The sequence below is a fragment of the Penicillium malachiteum genome, assembly GCF_028827825.1.
Source record: "Penicillium malachiteum strain IBT 17515 chromosome Unknown utg000002l:1.0-8849297.0:1.0-8852440.0, whole genome shotgun sequence".
In the NCBI taxonomy this organism is placed as follows: domain Eukaryota; kingdom Fungi; phylum Ascomycota; class Eurotiomycetes; order Eurotiales; family Aspergillaceae; genus Penicillium; species Penicillium malachiteum.
The window spans coordinates 4,668,159-4,685,387 of NW_026643095.1; the positions used below are offsets into that span (position 1 = coordinate 4,668,159).

Sequence of the window (17,229 nt, forward strand, 5' to 3'; positions counted from 1 at the left end):
AGATTAACGCGATAACACGACTCGACTGAACGCTTCAGTGCGTTAACTTGATCTACACAGCATTTATGACGTTGATGTGGATTTTCTTTTACTACCTACCTGTACATTTGGGATACGATTTGGCAACAACATGTAAAGTAATTATGGACGTCATGATAGATGACTCGAATGAATGATAATGACAAAGATATTCCAGTGCAATCATAGAGTATTTAAGTTTCGAATTTAAGCTTAGATAAACTTTACATTAGTCCATTAATCATTGAAACTGGTATATCCAAAAGTATGCAACTGGGCATCTGACTTATCCCAGTCATCGGAACCCTGCATCCGCCACTAAACGCTATGTAATATGCAACGCTACGCAAATGCAAAAAAGGACATGCATGTATGCAGTATTTTAAGAACAAAAGCACGTTCAAAGAGTCATACTAACGTTGACGAGCAAATAAACCGGAGATACTCTGTTGTCCCTTTTGGGCAACATTTAGAACAGTAAATCGGGACTCTGCAAGTCTCTTTCCAGCTTTAATACTCTCGAGAGCCCTATAAAGCATATCAGTATGAATATCCATATAGTGTATGTAAACGTACCAGTCAACACTAATAATCTTCACACCCTTCCACCCACCACGCGCAATCTCTTGCTGTAATTTCCTAGCAGAGAGACCACCTCCCGCACCAAGTCCATTTTCCGTGACTTTATCCGTATTCGGTTGTCCGATAATAACATGTGAGACCGTTTTCCGCGCCATATAAATAGATATTTGTGCGCCGTGTTTCACGAGGAGTTGTTTCAATTTGTGGTCGGATATTAATGGTAGTGTTGAGCCGTTGATAAATATGGTCATTCCCGCGAAGATTTTGGTATCAGGTACAGATTTCGGTAAAGGTATTGATCGGGGTTCATCAGTAGGTGTTGAATTTGAAATTGTAGTCGAATTCGAAGGTACAATCTCAGTCGCAGACTTTGGCTTTGCTTGTCTCTCAAAATCCTCAACTTTTAACTTCTTATCTCCATTCCCGATCTCATCATTCGCTTTGCGCTTCCCAATTCCCATGAAATGCCGAATATCCCTCACATTCAGTTGAGATCTCATAGCTTCCGCATCAGAAACCCACCTCCACTCCTCATGTCCATTCACAGAAGTCATCTTCCTTTTATCTTCCTCTGAATCCGAAACACAAGTCCCATCAAAAGCCTGACTGCGCGCCGCGGGCGCATGGTCCTTTTCACGAAGACAGTCTCCGCCGTGAAACTGTCGCTCCAGTTTCAAAGCTCGTGTATCCCTCCACCCGCTTGATCCGGCGTACCCGCTTTGCGCTCGTTGGTGGCCTGTTGAAGCGGAGTTCCATGAGTCGAAGACTTTGTGGTTTTGCGGGGATAGGGCTCGTTTGGGGTTCATTATGGTCGGTGGGTAGGATCGGGGATCATTGGCGATGCGCAAGTGGAGGACTTGGATGCTTCCAAGGTTTCAGGGATGTCGTTTATGTGACGTTGGTTCGGACCACCTTTGTACCGCGGTTGAACCTTGGAAGATGTTTTGATTTTGCTGTTTTGGGATAGGGTATGCAGTATCACGTGGTGTGGGGTTAGGAATGTCAACTGGTATACTGCAGTACATCCATCCAAGGTTGAAGATATCAACTCGGATCTAAAGATGGAGGATTCGGGTAGCTGATGAGAATCATCTCGACTTTGGAAAGTGATACTCTCATAATTTTCACTGACAATTTCCGAGTGTTGTGGTTAGTTTAGATCAAACTTGAACTTGAAGCGTCAGAATCTATATATCTGCCCAGGTGGGGGACCAACGAGCAATGCCACACCCACTGGCATATGCCTGAACATATGTAACACGAGTCAAACCTCGGACTCGGAGCATGCTCGATGTCGAGTTAGGAAAGATCATTAAATTTGACACTGAGCTAGTAATATGTAGGATGAATTGAAGTACTTTGGTCTCAACCTTGGAATTATGCCATAATTAAGCTCAAGCTGAGGGAGACACATGTGCACTGGCAACCGAGATATATCAAATTACGAACTCACATGTATATACTAAGAACCTACTATACCACTACACTCTATCAATTTCATACTCATCACCCTGGCTCGAGCCCTGCATTCTGTCATCTGTGGTGTGCTCTGTGCTCTCTGTACACTGTACGTGCCTGGACCCGGCGCACAAGTAGCACCTACCCGCTGTGCACCGATGCATAATCTTCAAATACAAAAAAGAAAAGAAAACATGTAAATGCTAAGCTTCTAAAGCACGGGGATCACCAAACTACCCAACATCCCCATCATTTTCCACGGGAAACAATCGGTCTGAAAGGCACGCGTCGGGTAGATCAAACCTGCACACTGACGACTGGAACAACCCCACCATAATCAGAATCAGAATCAGTAATCGCTATCAAGGGGTTGGGCGGAGGAAGAAAAAGCAAAATAAAAAAGAAAAAAAAAATTTCTGCAAAAACAAGATAATCTGGAATAAGACTGCAGATTGCAGACTGCAGGAGAGGACATAGTATTCTGTAGAGTACGGAGTACGAGAAAACTTGAACCAACACCAAGATCAGTAACAGGCTACCAGCCAACACCAACACTCAAGTGCTAGCACCGGCATCAATGCCACCAGGACTTGGAGTGTCAATTCCAAAAAGAGCACGAGAGCAAGACAGCAGTTGAACCTTGAAAGTCAGCCACACAAGTCAAATCCCTAGATAAGCCAATCTCACAAAACATCGACCTGAAACCAGCGGTGTGCAGAAACCATCCACATTGACCAGCATCCCCAGCATAGAAAATTGCACGCGCCCCGGAGCTCTAACAACCTAACATCTAGATTGTAGCTTCTAGCTCGGAGCGAGAATGCGGGTTGTGCATGAGCCTGGTCTGGATGGCAGGCTTCGAGAATGTGGCGATCCCACGCGCCCGGGCAGGAATGCGGGAGTTAGACATGATTACATTGATGATTACACTGGGTTTATGCATTCCAAGTGAATTTGATGGAATTAAGGGAACTTGAATTTACAATTACAATTTGGATAGCTTCAAATATTCAAGTTGAAGTGATTATGTTCAAGTTCTTCAGTACTTAAGTGTTATAGCTTATTCTCTTTCTCCATGATTCTTTTTGGATAGGTGCATTAGGGAATCGGAATGTCATACATCTGAACTTTAGTTCTAGTTCCCTTTGTTTTATTTTTATCTTATTATATATTATTATGTATATTATATTATACTATATTATATTGTATCACTCTTATTATACCAGGTCTTAAAATTCTCATTTCCTTATCATCCGAGCACTGACGTCGTGTCGATCGTTACAAGTTACAAGTTACAAGTTCAGCTTCCTAGTCCTGAATGTGATGACCGAGATACTCCGTATTGAATATTATCCCGATTCGTACAAAGTCTCGGAGAGAGTGAGAGAGCGTGGTTATTTCCACGAGATCTCATAGGAAGAAACGCCCGAAAAGAGAATAAAATCAACGGTGAGCTCCACATAAAAAAAAAAAACGAGCTATGAGATAATAATCTGTGCCACGTCTGCACGCAAGGGGGGGGGCAACTGGCGGTGAGATCCACCATGATCTAGCCCAGCGAAGAGCGCGCCCGCTACGTGGTGATGTCCACCGCCAGTCATTGTCCGGTCGGATCGTCGATCGGCGGGCGGTTGCAGCAATAGAGGGGCTTGTACACCATCATAAAACCAATAAGATGAAGGACGTTCATTTTAGTGTCGTTACACCTTTTTGGCCCCGTCAGTGGAGGCGAGACGCTAAGGGAATTCCAATCTCCCCCCCTCTTTCTCTCCCTCGAGAAAAAATAATTTAATATTCCTACAATTCCAGATGAAACAAGTTAGGATCACACTTAAGACCAAATCAGACATCATATCAGAGTTATGGTTTGGGGGCGTCGGAGGAAAGTCCATATTCGATGATTTGGATCCCCCGTGACACAAGGCATGAACGTGCAGTCGATCTTCTCACGGGACGAATGCAATGCGAGGTTAAATCAGGTCGCACGGCCCCGGGACCGTGTCCAGATCCTAGAGCTTCGTGGTGTGATTTTATTCGAGGATGAAGTTGTGGCGTTGGATCCTGGAGATACATGAGAGATGAAGAGAGAGTACCACTCACAGCCTTGATGTTAGCCCTGAAGGTGTAATTCTTACGGAGAACGGATTACGGAGTAACTAGGTCTACGGAGTAGATTCATGTTTCAATATTGATTATTATGACTATTTCAGGTTGACCGGAATCTCAATTAATACCATAGGTATTATGTGGCCATACCATTACTCTGTATCCTCACAAATTCGCCCGAATGACATCTGGATCATGATTCTTCATGTACTCCGTACATGTACATGTACTCTATAATCCCGGACACAAATCAACCGTCTGTACAACACATTCACTAATGACAGGGAATATCCCTGCTGAGAATCCCCGTGCGTGCTGACTTGTCCGACCAAAAGTCCCTTTTTTACGCCCCTCTTTCAAGTTCGCTGTTATGTCCCACTTGGTCTAGAGAAACTCCGATCCCGGCCCCCATGGTCATTATTACGAGAGGTGATCTTATCTATTTGAATGTTTGAACCTTGGAAATTCTCAACGTTTTTTTTTGTAGTAGCGCCCCTGGTGAAACCTGTCAGTTGAACATGAAGGAAGCAGAAAAAAAAAGTCTGCACGGACAGTTGCTGCAGGGTAACTCATCGCTGCAAGGTACGGGACGAACCCGTCGATCGATGGTCAAGGTAAAGAGGATCTAGTAAGAGAGTAATTAATTAATAAATGTAATACGATGAGTAAATGGTAAGTGGAGGTGCGCCCCGAGCCGAGTAAAATGATAACTCATTACCGAGGTATTGAACCTTGGAAGTGGGAAAGACTAGTACATAGCGTCCAGGGCTAGGTAGAGTACTAGAGCACTAGGAATAGTGATAGGTATGAAAATCACTCATTCAAGTTCAGCTTAGAAGGGATCGTCAGAAATAGGCGATTCATTTAGCCTCCTTGCTTTTTGGACTTCAACGGATATCGTAAATATCGTAAATATCGTAAATGGTGAGAAGTTGATACATCCAATCTCTCCAAGGATAATAGGACGTGTGCGTTAGAGTGGGGAGTGGCTAGCGATTTTCGATTTTCTCAAGTGGAGCCAAATGGAGTCAAATGGAGTCGAGAGAACAATGGCCAAAGCTCTGTACTTCCGAGGGCCCCGATCAAAGAGGGGATTGGGTTAAGAAGCTCCACCATTTATATTGGATGGCGGGATCCATGGATACGACTCCAAAGATGGATCCTGTATGCTGTATGCGCAGCGGGTATCGGGCCGTCGATAGTTGTGGTGCAGGGATCCCCAGGTTGTGGATTCTAATCCTTTGGTACATAGAAGTTCTATGAACATAGATATCTGAGAGTACAGTAGAGTAGTATCATATAGGTCCGAATTACTGCTCAGGTGCTCAGGTGAAAATGAAGCTATTACCAATTCATTTCAGACCTCCATAACATTCCACGGTTCTATCAGCCCCCGTTTCTTCCCGACTGTGTTCTCCCCAGTCCTCCCCGGGGGACACTAATGATAGTCCATTGGGGGCGAGCCCATTAGGGATCGTGATCCGGAGTACGCAAAGTCAGCAGAATAATTTCAATAATAATTATAATCATAATCATAAATGAGAAAAATTAAAAAAAAAAATTTAAAATAAAGGGATAGTTTTGTACTAGCGGGACAGGCGCAAAAAAGAAATCTGTGTCAAGGGAGGGAGATTCCCCCCTGTCATGCGTTGACATCTGTCAACGGAGTTGAGTGATCCGCCTAACCTGAACATGAGCCTGAACTTGAACCTGGACTCGAGGATCTCAGTTTTCTTCGTACATGCAAGGGATCATGATTCAGAAAGAGTACGTACAATGGGCGGTGTAGTTTAATTCTATGATAAAATCTCAAAGTTTCGTTCCAATGATCCCCTTGCTGGGAAAACGAGATTTAATTGCTAGAGAATAGAAACTCCGGGCTCCTCCGATATAACCAGTATCCATTATCCATTAACCATTAACCGGGCTACGGACTACGAACTACGGACTACGGGCTATGAAAATAATAATAATTATAAAAAATAAGAGAAAATAGAAAATAGAAAATACGCACGTCACCAAGTCACTAGAGTCACTAGAGTCACTTCGTCACGGGGCACTAGATTTTAATCTGGGCTTCTAGTAAATTCAGTAAATTCAACTTCAGTAAACGCTTGGTCGTACTGAGCAGGGATCCCGAGAGAACAGACCCTTGATCGTCTTAAGCCACCCGTGTTTCGTGGTGCTCTCTTAGCCACTGATTTCTGCCCCCCCTCTTGGTGTTATTATTATTATTATTATTATTATTATTATTGTTTCCATTATTTTTATTTTAATTTTTTTTCTCTCTAATTTTTTTCTTCTTTTCTGCTACATCCCTGGGGTGTGACGCGCTGCCTACTCCACCGTTACTCACGGGCTAATACCCTGTTATTTTATACTAGTACTAGGTACGTACGGACTACTTGAATTATTCATAGATTTTGATTTTAATTAGTTTGATCGATTCCAGTTCCCAATAATATAAAAAAAAAAAGATTTTAACAATCACAATGATAATAATGATGACAATAATGTAATAGTAACTTGACGATCGACGGGCCGCTCTCAGGATCCATAATGTTCGACGGGAGTCCGTGTGTTCATGTTCGATTAGTCTGGCCGTTCCAAGGTTCTTCTCACATGGACCTTGCATTGGGAATCAACTCGGGCCTTCGGGATTATCTCGTTGCCGATATACGGAGAAGGGGGCCCGATTCAATTTCAATTCCAATTTGGGGATATTTTGTCGTAACCCAGTTTTCAGTTTTCAGTTTTCAGTTTTCACTTGCCCCCATTGTTTCATCAAACTCGGTGTTAAGCGCTGGGGTTCTGAAACTCTAGGGTCTTCCCCCCCCCGGGTAATCGACCATGCATACGGTGCTCAGTGCTCAATGCTCACATTAGGTATACAGTAATCCCTAGAAGAATACCTAGAATACGTACTAAGAGAGAATATGGAGTATCTGCAGCCCAAATGTCTTGCACGGGGAAAAGAGGGGGTGTCGATCGAGTCGAGACTCCATCCTCATTGTATTATTATGATGATGATAATTGTTATCATTATTATTATTATTATTATTATTATTATTGTTATTGTTTATTTTCTACGTAATTTTCTGGACTTTATTTACTTCTATCCTCTATCCTCTATCCCTGGTTCCAAGGGGGACCGCGAACCATGGATAGAACTACATTCAATACATACTAGAAATATGATAGAATAGAATAGAATAGAGAATAGAGAATAGAGAATAGAGAATACCTAGGTAGAGAATATGAAATAGAATTGACAGTAGAATTTACAGAGAGTATTAATATTAACAGTATTGTATTTGAATAAATGCTAGAATTGTGCGTGGCAGTAAGACCCACTACGATCAGCGTTTTGCTTGTCACACAGACCAGGATCCTCAGCTCGGTGGATCTTGGTTATAATGATTTATTTCATATTTGATTATTCTCATTATTCAAATGTTCTGATAGAATTATATTCGATTTTATTGAGTGATTTTAGTTAATTGATATATACACATAACCATAAAATAGAAAAAAATAGAGTAGCAGAATACCTATAACAAATAGATAATACAAATAAAATAATCAGACCTGAATAATGAATAATGAAATAATAAATCCCCAGATATAATCGTCCTTGCTTGGTGGCGGTTGACTCGATCCCCTCCCAATCCTCCCCACTCGGGTCCCACCGGTGATTCGATGCTATTTCGGTTGAGAGGAGAAACCTCAAAAGGTGGCCGGGAGTTCTGCACACATTCTTCTTCTTTTCCTTCCCAGCCATTTTTTATTTTATTTTATTATTTTTTTGGTTTATTGTTTTTTTTTGATCCCATTTTCCCTCTCTGCTTAAAATCTTAGTCATCTCACATCGAACTTCCCTGCGGCTCAGCGTTTATGTGTTCTGCCTTCCCCCTTCCAAACGCCTGCAGAGGGATGCGTTTGCTGCACGCCAGCCTTCTGTAACCCTCTCCCTTTCTAACATCACCTTATTTACTCGCTGCATGCTGCATTTGCATTGACTTCTTTGTACTTGATGTTTGTCACGACCTTTCATGAAAGTTGATGATCTTGAGGCTTGAAAGACAACTCTCCGTCTAAAGCATTCGCCCCCATTACGATTGTGTTGCTTGCTTTACCCTGCGCATTTCAATTTGGCGACCATATTGATTCATATCAGCGCCATCTTCCTCTTTTTTGCCACTACTTTTCCAGTGTGAGAAAGCCGGAAAAAAAAGCAGATTCCATCCAACCATCTTTACATATTAGCCTTCCTCCCCCCCAAATCTTGTCTACAATCTCCCACCTGATTTCCCAAAGGTGTTGCATCTTCCCTTGCCATCCATTCCTCCTCCCCGCGGACGCCGTGCAACCAACAAAAAGCCCGGGCTTCCCGTTGACAAAAAAACACACACACAATCCATACTTGAGCTCGCCGGATACCTCCCAATCCGACGATCTCTAATCCATTCTCCCTCCTACCATCTTTCCAGTGTTCCCCCGTGAAACCGAAAAGCTGGAGCTGCCGTCGATTTCGCAGGTCCACACTCGCGGTCCTGCTGATATCCCCTGGTACAACCACCACGCGGCCGAACGACCGTTGTTATCAGGCGATAAGCTCCCCGCGCTGAGTCTCCCAACCGCAACCCAAGCCCCATCGCGAGTTTATCAAGACAACCCCGGAAGTGGAACTTCGAGTGCCCGTACAAGTCTGTCCGGCGCCTCTGCCGTCCAAGAACCCCGCAGCCCGCCTGCGGATCTGGGGGCCCAGGGCCGGCTCTCGCTTGATTCGGAGTATAGTATCGTGCCCAACGAGGCCTACTATCCCAGCCCGACCTCGCTCGGCAGCATGAATCAGGCCCAGCCTTACATGGACGTTCATCATATGTCTTCTGCTCAGCCTTACGCCTCACAGGGTGCAACTGCCGGTGCCATGTCGCATTATCCTTACCATCAACAGCCCCCGGTTTTGCAACCTGCTTCTAGCTATGCTCCTGCTTCGTACCCGCAGTACGGATATCCTAATGGGGTGACTTCGCCGCCTACCGGACATCCCCCTCCGGCTAGCTCGATCGCGGGTGGATTACCGCCTCAGATTCTGCCATTGCCCGGTGGTGAGTTATCCATTGTTTTGAGAGAACAAAAAGATATTGAAGTAGAAAGAGAAAAGAAATGCTAATAATGTCACAGTGAACAACCATTCAGTTACTGCAGGATATGGCAACAGCACTGGGTCACCATTGCAGGGTTATATTTACGACTCAACTGGTCAGATTGCCCCACCTGGAGCTAAGCCTCGGGTCACAGCCACTCTGTGGGAAGATGAAGGAAGTCTATGCTACCAGGTGGAGGCCAAGGGTATCTGTGTCGCGCGCCGAGAGGGTGAGTAAACATTGAAGGTCATTCCAAGGTTGTGAAGTTTCCAATCTAACAGTAGAGCAGATAACCACATGATCAATGGTACCAAGCTCTTGAATGTTGCGGGAATGACTCGTGGACGTCGCGATGGAATCCTTAAGAGCGAGAAGTTGCGCCATGTCGTGAAGATTGGGCCCATGCATTTGAAGGGTGTTTGGTATGTAGTCCGTGATCGTGGCGGTCTAAACTACGGAACACCCCACAGCTAACCATGGTTACTAGGATCCCATTCGAGCGTGCTTTAGAGTTCGCCAACAAGGAGAAGATCACCGATCTTTTGTACCCTCTGTTTGTGCACAACATCGGAGGTCTGCTGTATCACCCGGCAAATCAGAACCGGACCAACATGGTAGTGCAAGAGTCGCAGCAACGGCGCTTGGAGGGCCCTCCTGCAGGTCCTCAGCGTACACCGACTGCACCCCAGTCCTCGACCCTGCACCACCATGCCATGCAGACCCCCATGTCCTCCCAAATGTCACAACCCCCATCTTCCATGGGGGGGCCAACGTCCAGGCATGGATCGGGCTTTCCCTACTCCCCCAGCCAGCGCATCAAGCCTGATGGGCGTGACTAACCAAGGGAGCTCATACGAATGGGGCAATCAGGGTATGAACTCTGGTGTGCCTCACACTCAGCCGCTCTCGATTGACACTCAGTTGAGTAACCAGCAGCGATCAATGCCCACTACACCCGCGACTACCCCTCCGGGTAGCAACATGCAGGCAATGCCCCCGTACCAGGGTCAGCCGGGATACGAGAGCTCCAAGCCTTACTACTCCGCGCCTCCTCAGTCTCACTCCCAGTATGCGCCTCACACACCCATGACGCAGTCTGGGATCTCTTCATACGGCCAACCGATCGGTCAGTCGCTTCCGGCGGTGGGCTACCTGAAGAGTGAAATGGCACCACCTACGGGTCGGGCCCCAGGTGCCCCCGAGAGTGAACCCGCTGAGCTGAAGTCTGAACGCTACTCCCAGAGCAATGGCCCTGATGACTCCGTGCCCCCACAGGAGCCTGAATACATGCAGGATCAGGGGAGTACCTACGGGTCCAACCGTGGATCCTATACGTACACAACCAACCCATCAGTCGGATCTTTGACCGGTGAACACTCGCAATTGACACCGGAGATGACCGGCTCGCCGCAGCAGAATGGTTCCGGGCGCATGACTCCTCGAACAAGTGTTAGTGGACCTCCTCCTCACTGGACCTCTGGATACAACACTCCTCCACGCCCATCCGCTGCTACAACCCTCTACAATGCTGTTAGCGACACTCGTGGCACACCAGCTAACGGTGTCTCTGACCCTTACTCCATGGCCTCTAACTCAACTCCCGTGTACTCAACTACCGTGAACGGCTCTCTGGGTGGATCTGGTGGAAAGCGCATGCGCGATGATGACGAGGTGATTCGTCCTGAAAGCACTGGCGAATATGAGATCAAGCGTCGTAAAACCATCACTGAAACCACCATGGGAGGCCCTGTTGGCGGAGGTCCTCTCCTTCATCCCATGAAGACTGCCGCCGCAGCAATGGGTCGTCGCAGATAAACGGCACACCACTTGCACCACTCAACTCACAAATTATTGTTTATCTTGTTGTCATGTGTTATTCAACATGCCCTTCCTGCTCTGGACGGAGTTTTGTTTTTTGTTTGATAGACTGCGGTTTTCACATGGAACAAAAAAAGGAGATCCATGCCACCGCAGACTCGGGACATTCGACACTATTTCATTTCTGGCTAAGCACCCGAAGTTCATCAATGTTGGGGTTTCATGGAATTAAAAAGTGCTCTCTTGATTGGCACTCCACTCCCACACTTCCCGAAGCATGCCTATTTTCTTTCTCTGGGTTTTCTTTTTATTTTCCTTTTTCATTGGAACTTCCGGCTTGTCTCACGGGGTTACAATTCCTTCAACTCACCTTACCCCTAGGTTATATGAGGTTGAAAGTCCTTTTATTTGTTCAGCAAAGTGATGACACGGGAAAAGGATCCCGCCTGATGACTACGATATGACGAATCTCCTGTAACGAATCTTTTATGTGTGCGATTTTTCCTTACATCGCCCTGGCTTTTATTCAAATTTTTCTTTTCCATCTCATTTTATTTGCAATTAAGTGCGTTGGTCATTGGTTTTGTGTTTTTGGCCTCTCATTTTTCTCTCTGGGCAGAAAAAGGTCTTCTTTCCTAGCATTCGTGGCTTTTATTCAACTCACCTTGGTTATGTTTTAGAGAGACGATATGATGGTAATGAATGATCATGAACTAAACTTGAGGCCGAGATCTATCAGCGATACATTTTTGGGTCTTTATCTAATTGAGTCAATACAGATGGTTCGATCTGCATCCATTCTTGTACAAGTAGATGATCTCCATTGAGTAGCTCCACTAGATATGACTTCTAAGGTTGAATAATGTATCAACATAGTCCAGACAGATCCATGAATGAAACCTTTGTTCAACAATCCTAGAACCCATCCATCCAGTCCTATCTATTGTAATTCTATCACAAAGACACATCAGATATGAGCCTAAATCCACCCACCACATCTATCATGACCACCAACTCAAACAAGCATCAATCATCAAGTCGGTATCTATCCGACAGAAAAGAAAAAAAAATCAAAAAAGAAAGTACACAGAGTCACAATCAACTATCCAAGTATGCAAACCAAGATCAATTTAGCGCTTTCCAGCTTGAGAGAAAATAAGTTGCCAAATATCAAGCCACTGCTGCTGCTTGTATGAAAGCGGTTTATGCGGATTCTTAAACGTAGACGCAAGAATTTCTCGAAGTCTCGAATTGAGAATCTTAAGCGCGAGCATAGATTTCCAATCTCGTAGTGCGAAACGGATTCGATTGGCATCGATGGAGATAACACCCGAGTACATCTATTATCCATTAGTTCACTCCTCCCACGAAAAGAAAGATGGAGCGGGTTCTCACCTTGAACTCCGCTTCACCACATAGTAAAGCAATAGCGAAATCATCCACGGCACTTGTTTCATGTGCATTTAGATTCCTGTTCCGCGCTTGCATGATATGGTAATACGAGAGCCATTTGATGGCTGAATCGGCGTGCTTGTTGATTGATGTTGGGTGGAGGGTGACAGTCTGATTATTTGCGACGTTGCGCCAGCCCTTACCTTCACGAGTTATGAGCTTAGGGGTAGAAACTCCATGCGACGACGGAGTTGATTACCACGTCGTTGGAGCTGTTGAGGTTATGTTCTTCAGGGATTGTGAAGAATTGGCGGTTTCGTCCTCCTGATCGAGCTCTATAGTATCGTTAAATTGATTCTGCAAGATCTGGAGGTGAAAGTGAGGGAGAGTTACCTGCTCAGAGCGGTCTTCTGTGCTGGATCTAAGCTTAGAAGACCGGCGTCGGCGATTGAGACTATCAGTTGCATTTTGATATCTTCAATACCGAGGAGAGTCTGTGGGTTGAGGAAGTTTTTGCGACAGAAGGAGAATTCACTCATGCCAGGAGTACTACGTGCTCGTTTCCAACAGCAGTAAGCGTTGTACACAGTAAGTAGGTCCGAGTCACCTAGAATGTGGTTAGATATGAATAGAAAGGAAGAGTCAAGCGAGGAGGGTGATACCTCTTTGGAATGAGTTGCGTGCGGCGTCACGCTGTGAATTTGATCCCATGGTATTGACGAATGGTGATTTGGAAGACAGAATGGCTGCAATGCTGACTGCTGCATCCAGACACTTGAAGAAAGCACCGTGGATGATCAGTTTTCCGAGAAACACATCGAGAGGCAGCTTTGCTAGCTGGGATCCCAAGGGTGTAAGGCTCTCGCCGCTGGTGAGGGCTTTCACTTCTTTGAGCGAGTCGATGGCTCGTCGAATGTTCTTGGATGAAGGCGGGTCCAGGGCCTCCAGTAGGGTTTTTTCTACTTCGCCCAGCTTGCAGATCTTGACTCGCAAAACCAGATCTTGGAGAGAAAGTCGGAGCATCTCTGGTGTTTGTTGTTCAGCCAGCTGGAGAGAACGTCAGTATTTTGATATTCTAATCCAATCTTTGATTCTCATGCACTTACCAATTTGTCATGTCGATGCTTGGTAAAAAGATGGAAGCAGATACCCTTCTGTACACGACCAGCTCGACCACGTCTTTGCTTGGCATTCGCACGGGAGATGAATGACTCGACGAGCCGAGAGAGCTGTCGTCGTTCATCGAATCTAAACATCATTATCAATTAGTGACCAAGGAAAGACATAAGAGATTTCAAGACAAACCTCATCATCTTCTCTTTTCCTGCATCGACCACTGCGGTGATGTCTGGGATTGTGATACCGGTTTCTGCAATGTTAGTAGCAATCACAATCTTCCTCATGCCCTCGGGTGGCACATTGAACGCCTTTTCTTGGTCTTCACTAGCAATCGAGGAGTGCAGTGCATGGATAATCCATCCCCTTTGGAAAGTTGGTTCGGAGAGGATCTCATCATTTAGACGACGAATCTCTGCTAGACCAGGCATGAAAACCAGAATAGCTCTGCTATAGTATTCCATATCAGGGCTAGTTGCAATTCTGAGAAGCAATCTCTTGATCAACTGATAGTCCAACCGGTACTCATCGAACTTGGACACGGTTTCTCGTGTTTGCCTTGAGTATCCATCTAGGCTAGCTTGTAACCCTCCAGCAGTGTCAGCATTGGAGTCTTCAGTCTCATCAATGTCATCCTCCTGGGTGGTGTATGTCGAATCATCCTCAGAAAGACGGTAGTTTGTCATCTCAACAGCATCCTCGAGGTATTTCATTTCCACAGGGAAAGTTCGTCCCGGAATGTTGAGAACGGGGACGCCTCCAAGATAGGTGGAGAAACGCTGTGCTTCAAGTGTCGCAGACATCAAGATGAGCTTCAGATCAGGGCGCTTCTGCATCAATCTCCGAAGAACGACCAGAAGGAAGTCACTGTCGATCGTCCGCTCGTGAACCTCGTCGAGAACAACATGTGTGACATCTTGGAAATCATCCGGTCGCTCCAACATGCGCACGACAACACCAGTAGTCCTAGATAAGTCAGCTAAACTCAGGTCAGTCAATAGAAGAATAGGACATACGCATAGACAAGTCGAGTGGCCGAGCTAATTTTGCTTTCCAACCTTACGGCGAAACCGACCAGGGACCGTGTGGTTCCAACATCGTTTTTGCTCTCTCCAAGCTCCTCACTGACTCGTCGAGCAAGCGATATTGCAGAGATTCGGCGTGGTTCTGTTACGTAAACTTTACAGGGACGGCCCTGAAGCATCTCATGTTCCAGGATATAGGATGGAATTTGGGTACTCTTTCCACTTCCAGTCTCACTGCAAATAATCAATGCTTGGTGCATATCCAAGGTGTGCAGAATCTCATCTTTGAAGCTCCAGATCGGAAGATTCATTCTACCCGGCATCATCTTATGAAAAGATGGCGCAGATGCCTTGGCTTCCCATGCTTCCCTAAGCCTCTCACTTTGATCGATGTAGTTCTCCCGAATATTTCCTTTCAAGGGACTGCCCGGTTTGGAACCGATGCCGTTCCTCTTGCGGAAGTTGTCCAAAAGTACAACATCATCCTCAAAGGTGCCTTGATTCTCCTGTACAAGGACTTTTAGACTCTTGATTGTGGATTTGTCGATTTCATCCTCTTGAATTTTCTTCAAGTTTGAGAGTTCAGTCCAAAGGTCTCTCCAGACAGCGGGGATCCGCAGATAGGCTTTGCCCTCCTTGGAGTTTTGAGGAAAGAGAATGAACAGAGCAAGCGTTGAGACGTATGCCTCAGCTTGCTGGGTATTTGGCGTTGCGAGCGAGTCCATCGACACATATGTGGCATTTGCGTTGGATTTATGGGTAACCGATTCCACTTCCAATGAGAACGGACTCTCTTGCGGCTTAGACCATCGGACCTCAACGGCTTTCCGAATTTGATGGCCGGAAGTCGAAAAGTCCTGGTAGACCACCTTGCATGAGGCATCCCTCGATTTGCAGGTTTCTTCCAGGACTCGCCGCGGACTCAGACCCGTGGACTTGCCAAAGTCTCGAAGTGTGATCTTCACCCCTCCATCAGGAGGTGGAAGACCTAATATTGACCCTGTACTATCAGGTTCATCCTGGAACATGCCACCAAGGAGTCCCTCAGCCTCATCCATTTCCTCAAGCGATGGGACAGTAAGATTAGGATCTTCTGGTTCTGGCTCGGTCTCCTGTGCATCCTTCTTCCGCTCCACCGGTCGGCGCAGAAATGCAGCATCCTTACGGAGCTCCTCTAGTTTGTCTTTCCAGATGTATTCCGCTTCTTGGCGCTCAAAGAGTACATCGCGTTCAATCTTAGCGATTTTGCGTTGCAACTTAGCCACCTCAGCATCCTCTGACTGGCTGGGTGCTGCCATTCGGCCCTTTTTGCCTTTCCCTGGACGATCGAAGAGGTCAGGTTGGAGACTGTAGAGCTTTGTCTGCAAGTCCAACCACTCAGGGACCATAGTGTCCGGATCAATCGAGGTATCGGAGTCATAGGAAACTGGAGGCGCAACCTTGGCAGCTTTCCAGTCGGCCTTGGGCTTTTCCTGCTTGCTTCCATTCGAGGTTTTATTGGAGGTAGATGATTTTGATGGTTCTGATTTTGAAGACAGTTAGTACTTCGGTTACCATTTTGATCAAATCAAATTGAAATTTACCAATCATCCAAGATGTGACTTCAGTCTCTTTTTGCGAGCGAGACGCTGTTTGGGTGTATGAAGGAAGGTCTTTCTTATCGGTGTGTCTTGCCAGCCATTCCAAAGTCTCGTCCAAATTCCATGCAATATCCCGACTAGCAATCATGGGCACTTCTTTGAAGTACGTAAGAACATGCTTCAGTGCTTCTTGAACACGATCTTCTGTGAATCCAAGCTTGAATAGCGTCTCCTGTAGTGTCCAGAGCCTCCCCAGTAGTTCCTCCTCTGAGGTTTCTTGCTTTGTAGTGCCATTCCGTGCACTTGACGTAAGATAATCGTGCTCTTCTGAATCAGCCAGCTCCAAAATCCTGTCCTGTACTTCGCTCGGAAGCCAATCGATCAGACCCAATGACACTGATTGCTGGCGAAAGAGACGCCGCTCTGTATCGAGCTTTGTGGCTTGTCGCACTGCGTCGCTCTTGCATTTTGCCGCATATTTGTCTACCAAAATCTGCAATTCTGCCTCTTCCAAATGCTTATCAATCTCTTCTGGAGAATAATTTTTTAATGAGGGGTCGGGTTTTGGTGCGCCTGCATCTGCATGGGCATTCTCTTTGATTGTGGGTTGTGGTTCGTTCTGTGGCGTGGCTCTCGATTCTGTGGCCGTAGAAGAAGGTGTATCTACACTCTCTGCCTTTGGTTTAGACGGTACTGAGACTGTAGCAAAGCCCCTTGCTGGATTGGAGGCGGGCTTCTTCTTCTTCTTATTGTTTGGCGGCATTGTAGGAGGGTGTCTGCGCAAGAGGAACAGGTTAGCATGTGACAATTCCAAAGCCCAATTTTTTTTATTAAATCCAAAGTATCCCATAAAAACCAACTTACTTAGGAAAGAGGAAAAGCTGGTGTGGTAGTTGTCAAGACAAGAAACCGAAGACACTGAGTTAAGAGCGGCGGAGATTCGGTGATTCTCCCCACACAAAACTCTTATGACAGCATCCGATC

General features: G+C 45.9%; 3 protein-coding genes across 3 annotated transcripts; 1 reads left to right on the forward strand and 2 right to left on the reverse strand.

Annotated features, from left to right (window-relative positions):
• Positions 1-431: 431 nt before the first annotated feature.
• N7483_004745 (uncharacterized protein) lies at positions 432-1,406 on the reverse strand (the record flags this gene model as incomplete). Its single annotated transcript, XM_057088182.1, has 2 exons — positions 432-546; positions 595-1,406. 2 exons carry the CDS (start codon positions 1,404-1,406, stop codon positions 432-434), a joined length of 927 nt encoding a protein of 308 aa, XP_056948011.1.
• A 6,791-nt stretch (positions 1,407-8,197) lies between these two features.
• On the forward strand, positions 8,198-11,129 carry N7483_004746 (KilA-N domain-containing protein; the record flags this gene model as incomplete). Its single annotated transcript, XM_057088183.1, is given in 6 exon segments — positions 8,198-8,222; positions 8,655-9,275; positions 9,352-9,543; positions 9,604-9,736; positions 9,802-10,145; positions 10,159-11,129. The coding sequence occupies 6 exon segments, from the start codon at positions 8,198-8,200 to the stop codon at positions 11,127-11,129; spliced, it is 2,286 nt and encodes a 761-aa protein (XP_056948012.1).
• Positions 11,130-12,262: 1,133 nt separating this feature from the next.
• On the reverse strand, positions 12,263-17,008 carry N7483_004747 (putative ATP dependent RNA helicase; the record flags this gene model as incomplete). Its single annotated transcript, XM_057088184.1, has 9 exons — positions 12,263-12,472; positions 12,528-12,722; positions 12,784-12,859; positions 12,918-13,131; positions 13,187-13,571; positions 13,631-13,772; positions 13,830-14,606; positions 14,657-16,187; positions 16,249-17,008. The coding sequence occupies 9 exons, from the start codon at positions 17,006-17,008 to the stop codon at positions 12,263-12,265; spliced, it is 4,290 nt and encodes a 1,429-aa protein (XP_056948013.1).
• Between the last annotated feature and the right edge of the window lie 221 nt (positions 17,009-17,229).